General features: G+C 38.1%; 1 protein-coding gene across 1 annotated transcript in view; it reads left to right on the top strand.

Annotated features, from left to right (window-relative positions):
- rdgB (retinal degeneration B) overlaps positions 1–15,572 on the top strand; it is a 379,471-nt gene that overhangs the window by 298,138 nt on the left and 65,761 nt on the right. The window contains 2 exon segments of the mRNA XM_070093849.1: positions 870–1,018; positions 4,281–4,394. Coding sequence (XP_069949950.1) covers positions 870–1,018; positions 4,281–4,394 — 263 coding nt within the window.

Raw genomic sequence — 15,572 nt, 5'->3', positions numbered from 1 at the left:
TCAGGGAAACTGGTTATTTTCATATAGTCGGACTTGAGTCCTGGAAATGGGAAGTACAATGCCTGCACTTTAAAGGAGGGGTTTGGGATATTGGCAGTTTGGAGGGATATGTTGTGTATCTTTATACGTACAGTGGACCCCCGCATAACGATTACCTCCGAATGTGACCAATTATGTAAGTGTATTTATGTAAGTGCGTTTGTACGTGTATGTTTGGGGGTCTGAAATGGACTAATCTACTTCACAATATTTCTTATGGGAACAAATTCGGTCAGCACTGGCACCTGAACATACTTCTGGAGTGAAAAAATATCGTTAACCGGGGGTCCACTGTATATGCTTCTAAACTGTTGTATTCTGAGCACCTCTGCAAAAACAGTGATTATGTGTGAGTGTGGTGAAAGTGTTGAATGATGATGAAAGCATTTTCTTTTTGGGGATTTTCTTTCTTTTTTGGGTCACCCTGCCTTGGTGGGAGATGGCCAACTTGTTGAAAAAAAAAAAAAAAAACATTGCTAAAGATGTATGCTCTCTAACAGTCATGGTAAAGTAATATTGATTACCACTTACATAGTTTGAATTTATAAACTCACATTGCAAATTGTTGGAATTAGGAGAAACTTGAGCCACCTGTAGAAATTGCTTCACAGTATGTTCATCAGCCTTTCTTCTTTTTTTTATTATTTTTCATAGATCTGTATTACTAATTATTTATGAATGGAGGAGTGATCCTATATCACTCTTAGCACTAAATAACTTACTCAGGTTCAACACTTTACAAAACTCCTTATTATTACTGTAGTGCGAGTTAAATATGAATGCCGTTTATACAGTTAATGTTCTTCATCTCTCTTTATTCTTTTTCACAGTGAGTCAGCGATGGTGGGGGAATAAACGATTAGATTATGCACTTTACTGCCCAGAGGGACTGGCAAATTTCCCAACAAACTCTTTGCCACATCTGTTCCATGCTTCATATTGGGAGTCCTCAGATGTAATTGCCTTTATATTAAGACAGGTAAGACTAATGTACTGGTATGTGCAGTTATCAAAAATTGTTTTCATTACACGTAATTGTTTGTTTGGCAAATATCTTCGGTTTCTCACAGGGTTTCTTGTGGTGTCTTATTATGGGAGATTGGCTCATATCCCCTAAGGTGTAAATTAGTCATAAGATTTCATTTAAAATATTTTCAATAACTTTGCCAAACCCAAATCTTTTCCTTTTGGGTAGTTCTTCCTTATGATTGTCATAAGGAAGAACAAATTTTATCATGCAGATATAATTTTGGAGGGCCTGCAGAAGAAGTGGATTTATTTAGGTGTTTGGGAGTAGACATGTTAGAAGATTGGCCTATGAAAGACAAGGTGAATCATAAAATAGATTAGGGGGGGAGGAAATGGTAGGTGGTGTGTTGAGGCATCTGTGGAAAGTTCGTATATAGAGGAAAAAAAAAAAAAAAGAAAAAAAAGGGGAATGTTTCAGAGTATAATGCAGGGCTTCCCAACATTTTCTATGACCCACAACCCTAGGAAATGTTGAATTAATGTTGCACCCCTACAAAAGTAATATCACATTTGAAGATGAAAAGTCAAATTTCTAATTTTCAAATCACAAATCGAACCAGATACAGTACTATGGGTGAACAGATTGAACTCAGAAAGTAAGCTTTTAATTCAGTGCATAAAATGCAAATATAAATTGAGCAATGAGAAAAGTTTCTGGTAAAATAAACGGAATCGTGCTTTACATTAGGACTCTTTGTCGCGCCCCTGTACAGGTTGAGTATCCCTTATCCAAAATTCTGAAATTTGAAAAACTCTGAAATCCAAAAAAATTTTTTAAGTACCAACATGATGCCAAAAATGGAAAATTCCAGCCAGCTCTGGGGATGACCTCAGGTATTGCACAGGTCTCTGCATACCCAAACAGTTGCAACACATGACCTCACATGTCCTGGGTGGGGCTGTGATATCAGCAGTCATCACTACCAGACCTACATGCATTACTCACTGTGATTGTGTGTTTTGTGTTTATTCTCTGCTCTGTTGCAAAGATGTTGAAAATGTCAAAAAGGCCTGCACATATCACCATGGGTAATAATGATAAGAAAAAATACAGTGTACAGTAGCCTTTTAATCAAACATGACATGGTAGGTGGAGACTGAAAACCTGCTGTGGTTTGTTGTTGGAAGGATTGGATTGGATGAAGTTTGCCAGTACTGTCCTAACCTGGGTCTTGGTTGTTATTTTTAACAGCTTATGTAGGTATTCTACAAATGCTGCTGTGCTGATTTTCTTATTAAAAATATTGTTTATGTTATTAGAAATATCGTATAAAACTAACTTCAGGCTATGTGTATAATCTGTATACGAAATATCAATGGATTTTGTGTTTAGACTTTGGGCCTATCCCCAGGCTATCTCATATTCCAAAATCTGAAATTTTCCAAAATCTGAGACACTTCTAGTCCCAAGCATTTTAGATGAGAGATACCCAGCCTGTAGCAACACTTTTATATGGGTGTAAGCAGGGCTGGATTAAGGCATGAACTTTAGGGGCTGCAGCCCAGAGGTCTCTGTCACCTGGAGGGCCTCCAGAGATGTTCTCAACAACTTAAAATTTACTGATGTTTTGGAGAAATTCATTTCCAAGAAATACTCAAAGCAAATGTTTGAATTTTAATTCTTTAACTTTTTTTTTCCTTTTAAAAATGTCACTGGCAGCCTCACCGTACCTGTAGCCGAGGGGCCTACAAAATATTAATCCAGTTCTGGATGTAAGGCATGGGTTTTGAACATTGCATTGTGAAGACTAGAGACAGCAGAGATGTCATGTTTGAGATGATTGTTTGGTGTGAATATAACCCCTCCAGAGGGCTGAGGTGGTTTTGGCATGTAGAAATGATGCAGAGGGCTAGGATGACAATGAGGATGTATAGATCTGGGCTGGAATAGTTGGAGGGAGGGGGTAAATGAGGCTTCGTGTTTTAGGGACTTGAGCACCTTATAGGCTTATGTGAGAGTGTTAAATAGAAGTGAATGGAGACAAGAGGTTTTCAATGGACATGTTATTGGAGTAAGAGCAAGGTAACATTCATGAAGGGATTCAGGAAAATGATTTAGTTTGTGGGAATGACAGTGCCTGCACTCTGAAAGATGAGCAGGGATGTTGGAAACAGAGGGTACACTGAATTGTGATGTCAGCACACTTCTTGAAAGACAGTGATTGAATGAATGATGGTGAATGTGTTTTCTTTGGCAGAAAACAGCCATTGAGTTCAAAAAAAATTATTCTTGAATTCCAGAAATGCAGATGTCAAGGAACATAACCCTACAAATTTGTAGTTTGAATTAATACGTGACAGACTTATTCCTTATAATTTTTCTGCTCTCTCATTTTCACTTACACAAGGGAACTATGTATAATTTTTACTAATTCTTTGATACCTTTTTTGTGTATGCAGGATTTTTTACATGGTTCATCAGAAATTGAATACAGGATACTGTGATACTGTATTGTGTCTTGCAGTCCTATATAAAAACTATGATACCTTCTGTGCAAGGTTTGATGAATCAACAACTTTCACCTCAACATGTCAGCTGTTCCTGATCAGATTACAGAAGGGCCCTGTTTGTACGGCTCTTAGGTTCCTGACCCCGTACAGTAAGTGAAAATCACCAGCAGGTGGAAGAGAATGGCTATTTCATTACTGAATATATCTAAAAAACCTGTACTTAATACAGCTAGGTATAAAAAAAACAGATAAAAAGTAAAATAAATACAGTTCATAAAATACTCACCTTAAAATATTGTGTCGGTCACCTTTCTCTTACACAGCTGTTGTAAGAAAATGGCGGAAAAGTGGTAAAAGCCCCGAACATAATAAACAAGGCTTAGTTGAAGGCCAATGAAACTGTGAAACACCGAAAAGAGGGTGCTGTATATGCGGGGCTCTCCTGTATAATGATTCATTATTTCTACCATCTTATGCTAAATAATTATTATTATTATTATTATTATAATCATAACAAAACGCTAAACCCTAGAAGATCATAGAGCACTGCAGGGTAGGGTGTGCTAAAGGTGATGCCAAATAATAAAAGAAAACTGGTATTCTAAGGAAACAAGAGTGGAAGGCAGAAGCTTCTAAACTAGTATGAAACACTGGTTCATTGTACCGTACACAGAAAGTAGTTTTCATTCTTCAAAATATTGTTTTGTGTTTATTTTCTCACATAAACATGTTATAGGGCCATTTAAATTTACTTAAAACAGTTGGTGCGAACAGATCATTCAGCTCTTGCAGCAGATGATAAGGACCTTCCAGTATTCTCTCCTATGCAACCAAGAGAGAAGTGGATTAAGAAACGAACTTCGGTTAAAATCAAGGTAAGTCATTACTAAGTTTAAGCAGTTATATTTTGAATATCAAGTGCCATCATAAAATATTTGTATTTAATTTGTTGCTTAGTCATTAATCAAATTAAGCTTAAAGAAATTACAAAAACTATTAATCTTAAGTCACTTGAAAATAGAATTCACTTGGATGATACTCAGCAAGCCACTATATAATACAGTAATTGGAAACATTTTGATAAATAATAATCTTATAGAAAGGAAGAGTGTGTACTGTATTACCTAGATAACATACTTAAATTAAAGAAACATCAGCACTCATAAAAAGTACTTATAAAAACATCTGGCAGTCTTTCACATTGTATCATTGTACTACACACTAATCTATCTGTATCTCACTTGCAGTTTATGTGCTTGGAAGATTAATAATAACAAACAATCTGAAGCCAAACATAATTATTATAACTTGACTCAAGAAATCGTAATGACACGATTGCAAACAAACCATACCCCCGGCTGGGATTGAACCCTCGGTCATAGAGTCTCAAAACTCCAGCCCGGAGTTTTGAGACTCTATGACCGCGGGTTCAATCCCAGCCGGGGGTATGGTTTGATAATTATTATAAGAACCATATCACAGTCTAAGCCTAGATAGCATACATGAAATCTACTGAACATTTTTATGATCTATAAATGCAGTAGATCAATTATCTGGTGATTGGCTATTTGATAGGCTTGTTTGTACAGAGCACCTGAGCAGATAATGTAGTAAAGGAATGTAAACAGTAGAGTCCCATCCCCCCCACCCCAGAAAAAAAAAATCAATTGTCCAGTGGAAAATTCTGCTCACCTAACCCCTAAGGGTGCACTCTACTTTTACAGAACCCTGAATGCAGATGCTAACCCATACTCTTTTATATTCCACATATATGACTTAATCTACCATAAGCTGAAACTCTATGAAAATTAAAGAGCCCTTCCCATTGCCATTATTTTTAAATCTTGCTCTATTTTTTAAAGCTGCTTCACACACTTCACACCAAGGAATTAGTGATTAGACTCCAAACAGAAACAATATTTTCACCTCTGTCTATATTCTTTTGAAGGTTAACTATAAATTTACATCTTTGTGTTCGAACACCCACTGGAAGAACATAGGAGAAAGGTCATGCTGTCAATTTTAATCTTGACTGTGGACATCATCATACACATTCAGGAATAAATGAATTTTTATCTTGTCTTCTTGCTCAGCAAACTCTTCAACTTGACTTCTTTAGTTGTTCACATCCTCAGGTTACCCACACCTCTCTTACAGTCCTTAGTGTCTACATATTCCCATGTCTCCCATGTCCTTTGTATCTTCAGATTATTATTGTATGATTGTACAGTAATTTTGAATAAAGATTTACATTTGTATTCTCTGTAGACGTGAAAAACCTTGGTTATTGAGTAAAACGTTTTCTTAGCAAAGTGTCGTTTCTGATTTTGTGTCTTTGCTTTGCATCGTGTTGGCATATCTTACCTCTTATGTCCAGTAAACAGAATGCTTTGTAGGTATAATATTGCAGTGCATCCATCAGTAGATCTCTTAATGTTAAAGGCATGTAATCAAACTCTTCATTGGAAAATCATTATTCTGTAAGGTTAAGGAAAATACAGTATAAATCCTTTCCTTTACTTTAAGTATTAAATTAATAGCATTTTAGAGTACAGTATTATAATTTGTATAAGTGCAATGTTTTTATCTACAGGTACATCAGGTCTTAACAGACAAATGCTTTTGCTTAGATCTTTTCTTCAGCATTAATAAGCTATTAGAAATTTAACCCCTTGACTGTCGCAACCCCCAATCCTGAGGTGTCTCCTGGTGTTGCAAAATTTCAAAAAAAAGAAAAGATTTTTTTCTTATGAAATGATAGAGAATCTTTTCCCGATTGTAATGACACCAAAAAAAAACGAAATTTGATGGAAAACTGATGGAATTACACTCTCGCGAAGTTAGCGACCTCGGTGATATTTACAAATCGGCGATTTCGCCCACTTTGAGCCCTATTTTCAGCTAATTCCATTGTTCCAGTCGACCAAACTCTTAGCTATTTCTTTAGAACTCTGTTTTTTCTATCGATTGAGTACAAGAAACTGCCCATTTACCGATTTCAACTACCCAATAACGTGGTCAGAAATTTGCAATTTGGCCAATTTCACGAAAATTAACCCTTTCGGGGTCCAAGGCCAAAATCTGAAGTGGTGCCTCAGTGTCCAAGAAATTTTGAAAAAAAAAAAATTATTTTTTCTTGCAGAATTAAAGAGTATATTTTTGTGAAGGTAATAAAACAAAAAAAAAAATTCTGATCAATACTTACCGAGATACAATGCCGAGAAGTTGACCCAAAATGACCGGGTGGCTGCAACATCGACGATTTCCACATACACGCATTACTTTATTTAACGTTTTTTGTAGTTTTTTTCTTTTCTTTTCTGATTTTTTTCTTTTCCTACTAACATTTGGGGCCTAAGAGACCAATACTTTATATAATGTATTTATATAAACTCACTGTATTGAACACAATAACTGCACTAAAGTTATTATCATATTATTGTTTACCACTTTTGTTTATTACAATAACCATGCACAAATCTTGTATAATACTAATGTTCTATCATATATTTACATATTTACAATCACTGGACATGTTTTTAGAACTGCTGGAGCTTGTGGAACTCCTTGAAACAAGGCACCATGCACAGAGATACCTTATATTCCTCGCACATAAACCGAGTGTCTTTTGCATCTTTGTTGCCGTCGTTTTGTTTGTGCACAGACAATGCATCTCTTCTGAGCAAATTTCTTCTTAGTTGCAGGAAGCTGTATTATGAAATGATCACCTTCCCTCCTCAAATGCTTGGGTATATTCTGAGGAGTTCGAGGACCTTGTTGTATAGTAGGTGTTGTTACCTGGTACTTCATTATGAGTTGTCTGACAACAGACAAGCAAAATTCACCATACGGTGGTCTGTTGCCAGTCTTCATTTGGTACATATTATATGCATTGAGCATTGAAATGTCCATGAGATGGAAGAAAAGTTTCATGTACCACTTGTAACTCTTACGAACACAGTCAACAAAGCCAATCTGCATGTCACATTTGTCAACCAAGTGCATGTTTTGTGTATAATCAATCACTGTTGCTGGTTTTCGAATACGTTCATTAGTCATTCTATCAACTTTGCCACTGTCTTGCATTTCGTTATGGTGAATGGTTGTCAATAATGTGACATCTCATTTCTCATGCCACTGTAATGCCATGATGTCATTGGCAGTAAACACCTGCATCTCCTCACCACGAGCACCTGCGTTGAACCTGGGCATATATTTACAATTAGAACGCACTGTGCCACACACATCTGTCTTGTTCACTCACAAGAAATCACTGAGTAAAGGGCTTGTGTACCAGTTATCGGTATATAATGTATGCCCCTTACCAAGATAAGGTGCCATCATGCTTCTCACTACGTCACCTGAGATACCCAATAACATCTTGGTATCTTTCAATGTTTTACATCCCGTGTATACAACAATATCTAATACCAGGCCACTGTCACAGTCACAGAGTACAAACAGTTTTATACCAAAGCGTTTCCTCTTGCTCGGTATATACTGCTTGAACGACAGTCTACCTTTGAACAAAATCAAAGACTCGTCAATCACAAGATTCTTGAATGGATAAAAGTACATGTTGAACTTTTGTTTCATATACATAAAAACATTTCTAATCTTGTATAACCTGTCACTTCTGTCAGGCCTGGTTTTGTCAGAGAAGTGCAACATACGTACAGTAAGATAAACCTGTTCACTGAGATGATTTCACTGAAGACCGGGGTAGAAATTAGCCGATCTGTGGACCAGTATGCTCTTATATTATGCTTAGACATGAGGCATAAGCATTATTGTTGCAAAAAGCAAATACATTTCTTCAACAGTCGTCTCTTTCCACCGGTGTAGTCTTGACTGTGGTGATATGATCGTATTTGCCATGGTGTACTCAAAATACTTGTTACTTTCTGTGAAGGCTTACTCAGCCCTGTAACAACTTCAGTCAGTATTACTAAGGCTGGCTTCTCCTCAGGAAAATTAATGAATAGAAAAAGAACAAAAACTGACAAATATAAACACTTTATTATTTAGGAAATATGAAATATAAAACACTTAAATATGAAATACTGATCCTACATGAAAGAAAATGAAAAATTAAAAATATAAATATCTGAATTCAACGCTAAAAGCTTGGGTGTCTGATGTTGGTGACACTGCGTATTGTTGCAATAGAAGCCGTTGCTGATGATGTGGGAGGGGGGGTTGCAGTTGTTGGTGACAACCCACTGGCTCGTTCTAGTGGCTGTAAGTAATCTTTCCCGATGACACAAGATCAGGTTCTTGACCGCTGTAATGATGAGGGGTTATGTCCTGATTCTTCATACAAGTGCACAGGCAAGTAAATCCAATATGGGACGTCTCCAGGACGTTAGTCCGTCTCCTTCAATTTTACTCGTTGATTGACAGGTGACCCTCTCTGTCATCCAAGCTGAAAAGATAGACAGGTTACCCACTGCTTAAGAAATCACTCTCCATGATAAGTACAATACCTAAAAGATGTGGTGATTATTACAACGGTCAACTTAGAGCAAGACTGAAAGGACTAAGTTTATTATTGGTCAAAAGTGAAGCTTTCAACCAATAAATCCACTAGAATACAAGGCAGGCATGTACTTACAGTAGTGTTGGGAGCTGTGAGTCGAGTGATTTACTGTTTGACCAGAGCCCCACACGTCACCTTTCGGGAGGGGGGGAGAAGAGGGAGGGGAAGGGATAGTGGGAGCTAGACTGTCCCTATGTTAACAAGCAGCCGGCAATCAAACTATCATTTTCGGGGTGGAGGGAAAAAAGGCGGGAACAGCGGGAGCTAGACTTGCCTTACCTTAACTAGTAGCCGGCAAGCAAACTATCAATTTCGGGGAGGGGGAAAAAGGCGGGAATAGCAGGAGCTTGACTTACCCTACCTTAACAAGTAGCTGGCAATGAAACTATTGTTACTATATACTCCCTCGCTACTCCTATCTATTGAACTTTTCCCTCACACTTTCCCTAACAATAGTTTCCATCAAGGGCTGGTCAAAGAATATTTCAAAGAATTCCAGTTCATTGGCTGTGGTTCCAAGGGGGGCAAGTAGGTAGAATTCCACTTTGAGAGTCATCAAAGTGGTGGGGCTTGGGAACAAAATTGGGATTTTGCTGCCAATCCCAGATACGGTTTGCTGGTGGATACTGGACATCATAGGCTGGTTGTGCGGGTAGTTGTGGTTGTGGTGGGCTGGTGGCTGACGCTCCGCTTTGTCCTTGAACTGAGGAGTCAGCAGCGTGAGTCCCAGCCTGGGCTGGTGAGTCACGCATGGCCGTGGCACTACCATCACCACTACCACCACCTATTGATGCCTGTGGTCTATCTATGCCAAGTGTAGCCACATCATTCTCACTTTCACTGTCTATTCCTGGTGTAGGGCCATGGGATGTACTCCAGGATGTACTCCATCCCCTGGGCACTACATAGGGAACACTACCCGAGCGCATGCGGCGGCGTACATACCGACGCTTCACTGGTGAATATGTTTCCTCACTATCAGTACTCGAATGATCGTCAAGAGCAATAAAATCACAATCCACGTCACTATCATCATCATTACTGAAGTCAGAGGCCTGGCCATGCAATGAGGTACAACTGACCGTGACTGAGGCGTGCCCACACCAGAGGTAGAAGGTTGAGGATTGTCAGGGTTTTCTGCACTATTATCAATATCCTGGTCATTCCTTTCGGTCACAAGCTGATCAAAGCCAAAGAATTCGTCTTCATTTCCACTTCCATCAGAGTCAGAACTATCAGATAGGAAGAGGAGAGTCCCAATTTTCCTTGGAGTGAGAGCTGCCTTGCGACGAGGCATGGTGAACAAAGGTAACTGAGCCGGCATTCCCACAATGCTATGCGGGTGCCTAGATTTTTTGTTTACGGCACGTGCGCACACACCACGCAGACCCATTCTCTCACATGTAGGTCTACCAGCGTTTTCGCGCTAAATTTGACGCCGCTAGAATTTTGGCGTAGATCTGCGGTTTGGACCCTGAACGTGAAGCCGTAGATCTACAGGGCGGACCCTGAAAGGGTTAAAAAATATGACAATTTCAAAATAAGGTCCAGAATGAACAATGCAGACATTCCTGGCTCTAAAATAACATTTTCTTTGTTCATCAGTCACATCTCCAGGCCCTTCTGATATTACTCTTGCTTTCTATCTAGAATTTTTATTCAAACAAAAAATAGAAGATTTAATGTTATGCAGACTACTGCAATATTGAAATAGTTGTACAGATAATGTCAACCCATTCATGACTGCATATTACAATGGCTAGTTGAACATTTATTGGACAGTGACATCATTTGTTTACTTTTGAACATCGGCAAAAATCAAACATTTCTCCTAATTTGAGCTCCATTTCCAGGTTCTTTTTATAGGAAAACCAACCAAAATCACCTCTATTTCTATAATATGTTTTCCATTCTATCAAATGAGACCAAGCAAACGAGAATACAACCATAAATACTATACGAAAATAGACCACAAAGTCGGCATTTTAATTAAAAAACGGTTGTAGTTTTTTTTCTCATTATGCACTGCGTGCTCCAGGATTTTTTTTATATGGTGCACATTGACCACACAGACCCGCTCTCTCACATGTGGGCCTACCAGCTTTCTCCTGCTTGATTTGAAGCCACTAGAATTTACGAGTATATATACGCCAAACACGGTACCTCGTAAGATGTATATATGTATACGACCAAAACAGTCAAAGGGTTAAAATTAAAAAAAAAAACATGAAATAATACCATGAGCACAACTGTGCTCCTCTGCTCCTCTGCTCCTAAAATTTTAAATTTCTTGGATTAATATTGCTAGAATTACCAACAATGTGTTAAGTGAAAGGACACAATTACAACTAATGTGACATTTTATTGTGGCAATGTTTGGCTCTCCAGGAGCTTTATCAAGCCATTACAAACAATACATGGACACAAAGGGTATATATAGGAGAGTGAGGTGTAATACTAGTAGTAGTAGTAATATTAATTGTAATAGTAGTAGTAGTAGTAATGCTACCCAAGTAATAGCTTTTATAACCTTTTACTCATGTGCAAGTTGACTGTTCTACCTTATTGTATTACTGCTACTACTAATATTACTACTACTATTATTACAATTAATATTACTACTACTACAACTAATATTACTACTACTACTACTACCACTAGCATTACAGCTCACTCTAAGCCTATATATACCCTCTGTGTCCATGTGTTGCTTGTAACAGACTGATAGAGCTCCTGGAGAGTGAAACTTTGCCACAATAAAATGTCACATTAGGTGTATTTGTGTCCTTTTATTTAACTTTCTTACCTGATGTGACATCAGGCAAAATTTCTGAAGAGAAAGTGGATAAATTATTGCATCATGCCTAATCTATCAATTAGTAAACTAGTAGTAGGTTGGTAGACAGCAATGACCTAGAGAGGTACTACTGTCCTGCCAAGTGAGTGTAAAACGAGAGCCTGTAATTATTTTACATGATGATAGGATTGCTGGTGTCTTTTGTCTGTTTCATAAATATGCAAAATTACAGGTACGTCTTGCTACTTCTACTTACACTTAGGTCACACTGCACATACATGTACACGTTTATTTATACACACTCTTCTGAGTTTTCTTGATTTTATCGTAATAGTTTTTGTTCTTATTACTTTTCCCTTTTTATCCATGGGGAAGTGGAATAAGAATCTTTCCTCCATAAGCCATGCGTGTTGTAAAAGTCAACTAAAATCCTGTAAAGATTACTAAAAAGAAGAAGAAGAAAAATGTCAAAATGGGATGCCTGAATGTGCGTGGATGTTGTGTGAATGATACGAAAGAGACGATTGTGGCTGCTATGAATGAGAAGAAGCTGGATGTCCTGGCTTTAAGTGAAACAAAGCTGAAGGGGGTGGGAGAGTTTCAGTGGAGAGAAGTAAATGGGATGAGGTCAGGGGTTTCAAATAGAGTTAGAGCTAAAGAAGGAGTAGCAATAATATTGAAGGATAAGCTATAGATATAAGCGACTATTGGCAGAAAGGTGGGCTAGTGCAAAGATGAGTAGTGGGGGGTTGAAGAGGGTTGGAATAGTTTTAAAAATACAGTATTAGAATGTGGGGCAGAAGTTTGTGGTTATAGGAGGGTGGGGGCAGGAGGAAAGAGGAGTGATTGGTGGAATGATGAAGTAAAGGGTGTGATAAAAGAGAAAAAGTTAGCTTATGAGAGGTTTTTACAAAGCAGAAGTGTTATAAGAAGAGCAGAGTATATGGAGAGTAAAAGAAAGGTGAAGAGAGTGGTGAGAGAGTGCAAAAGGAGAGCAGATGATAGAGTGGGAGAGGCATTGTCAAGAAATTTTAATGAAAATAAGAAAAAATTTTGGAGTGAGTTAAACAAGTTAAGAAAGCCTAGGGAAAGTATGGATTTGTCAATTAAAAACAGAGTAGGGGAGTTAGTAGATGGGGAGATGGAGGTATTAGGTAGATGGCGAGAATATTTTGAGGAACTTTTAAATGTTGAGGAAGAAAGAGAGGCGGTAATTTCATGCACTGGTCAGGGAGGTATACCATCTTTTAGGAGTGAAGAAGAGAAGAATGTAAGTGTGGGGAAGGTACGTGAGGCATTACGTAGAATGAAAGGGGGTAAAGCAGCTGGAACTGATGGGATCATGACAGAAATGTTAAAAGCAGGGGAGGATATAGTGTTGGAGTGGTTGGTACTTTTGTTTAATAAATGTATGAAAGAGGGGAAGGTACCTAGGGATTGGCAGAGAGCCTGTATAGTCCCTTTATATAAAGGGAAAGGGGACAAAAGATATTGTAAAAATTATAGAGGAATAAGTTTACTGAGTATACCAGGAAAAGTGTATAGTAGGGTTATAATTGAAAGAATTAGAGGTAAGACAGAATATAGGATTGCAGATGAGCAAGGAGGTTTCAGAGAGGGTAGGGGATGTGTAGATCAAGTGTTTACATTGAAGCATATATGTGAACAGTATTTAGATAAAGGTAAGGAAGTTTTTATTGCATTTATGGATTTAGAAAAGGCATATGATAGAGTGGATAGAGGAGCAATGTGGCAGAAGTTGCAAGTATATGGAATAGGTGGTAAGTTATTAAACGCTATAAAGAGTTTTTATGAGGATATTGAGGCTCAGGTTAGGGTGTGTAGAAGAGAGGGAGACTACTTCCCGGTAAAAGTAGGTCTTAGACAGGGATGCGTAATGTCACCATGGTTGTTTAATATATTTATAGATGGGGTTGTAAAAGAAGTAAATGCTAGGGTGTTCGGGAGAGGGGTCGGATTAAATTATGGGGAATCAAATTCAAAATGGGAATTGACACAGTTACTTTTTGCTGATGATACTGTGCTTATGGGAGATTCTAAAGAAAAATTGCAAAGGTTAGTGGATGAGCTTGGGAATATGTGTAAAGGTAGAAAGTTGAAAGTTAACATAGAAAAGAGTAAGGTGATGAGGGTATCAAATGATTTAGATAAAGAAAAATTGGGTATCAAATTGGGGAGGAGGAGTATGGAAGAAGTGAATGTTTTCAGATACTTGGGAGTTGACGTGTCGGCGGATGGATTTATGAAGGATGAGGTTAATCATAGAATTGATGAGGAAAAAAAGGTGAGTGGTGCGAGGAGGTATATGTGGAGTCAAAAAATGTTATCTATGGAGGCAAAGAAGGGAATGTATGAAAGTATAGTAGTACCAACACTCTTATATGGGTGTGAAGCTTGGGTGGTAAATGCAGCAGCGAGAAGACGGTTGGAGGCAGTGGAGATGTCCTGTTTAAGGGCAATGTGTGGTGTAAATATTATGCAGAAAATTCGGAGTGTGGAAATTAGGAAAAGGTGTGGAGTTAATAAAAGTATTAGTCAGAGGGCAGAAGAGGGGTTGTTGAGGTGATTTGGTCATTTAGAGAGAATGGATCACAGTAGAATGACATGGAAAGCATATAAATCTATAGGGGAAGGAAGGCGGGGTAGGGGTCGTCCTCGAAAGGGTTGGAGAGAGGGGGTAAAGGAGGTTTTGTGGGCAAGTGGCTTGAACTTCCAGCAAGCATGCATGAGCGTGTTAGATAGGAGTGAATGGAGACGAATGGTACTTGGGACCTGACGATCTATTGGAGTGTGAGCAGGGTAATATTTAGTGAAGGGATTCAGGGAAACCGGTTATTTTCATATAGTCGGACTTGAGTCCTGGAAATGGGAAGTACAATGCCTGCACTTTAAAGGAGGGGTTTGGGATATTGGCAATTTGGAGGGATATGTTGTGTATCTTTATATGTATATGCTTCTGAACTGTTGTATTCTGAGCACCTCTACAAAAACAGTGATAATGTGTAGGTGTGGTGAAAGTGTTGAATGATGATGAAAGTATTTTCTTTTTGGGAATTTTCTTTCTTTTTTGGATCACCCTGCCTCAGTGGGAGACGACCGACTTGTTGGAAAAAAAAAAAAAAAAAGCTATAGCAGGGAAAGAGGGAGTATAAATGTATTAATTCAAGGATTATGTGGAGTAAAATAAAGGATGGATGTGAAAAGTGGGTTACAGTAAACATACATGAACCTGGAGAAGAAAAAAGTGTAGTGGAGAGAGAGAGGTTTTGGGAATTGTTGAGCGAGTGTGTGGGGAGTTTTGAACCAAGTGTGAGAGTACTTGTGGTTGGGGATTTCAATGCTAAAGTGGGTAAAAATGTTGTGGAGGGAGTAGTAGGTAAATTTGGGGTGCCAGGGGTAAATGAAAATGGGGAGCCTTTAATTGAGCTATGTGTAGAAAGAGGTTTGGTAATAAGTAATACATATTTTATGAAAAAGAGGATAAATAAATATACAAGGTATGATATAGCACATAATGAAAGTAGTAGTGGATAAAATATTGATGGGTAGGCTCCAGGATGTACTGTACATGTTTATGGAGGGGCAACTGATATATTGGATCATTATTTAGTTGTAGCTACAGTTAGAGTAAGAGGTAGATGGGACAAAAGGAAAATGGCAGCAAGTAAGAGAGAGGTGAAAGTGTATAAACTAAGG

The sequence above is a fragment of the Cherax quadricarinatus genome, chromosome 44, assembly GCF_038502225.1.
Source record: "Cherax quadricarinatus isolate ZL_2023a chromosome 44, ASM3850222v1, whole genome shotgun sequence".
NCBI classification, from domain to species: domain Eukaryota; kingdom Metazoa; phylum Arthropoda; class Malacostraca; order Decapoda; family Parastacidae; genus Cherax; species Cherax quadricarinatus.
The sequence above is the reverse complement of the archived record's forward strand: the minus strand, read 5'-3'. Positions and strand labels throughout refer to the sequence as shown.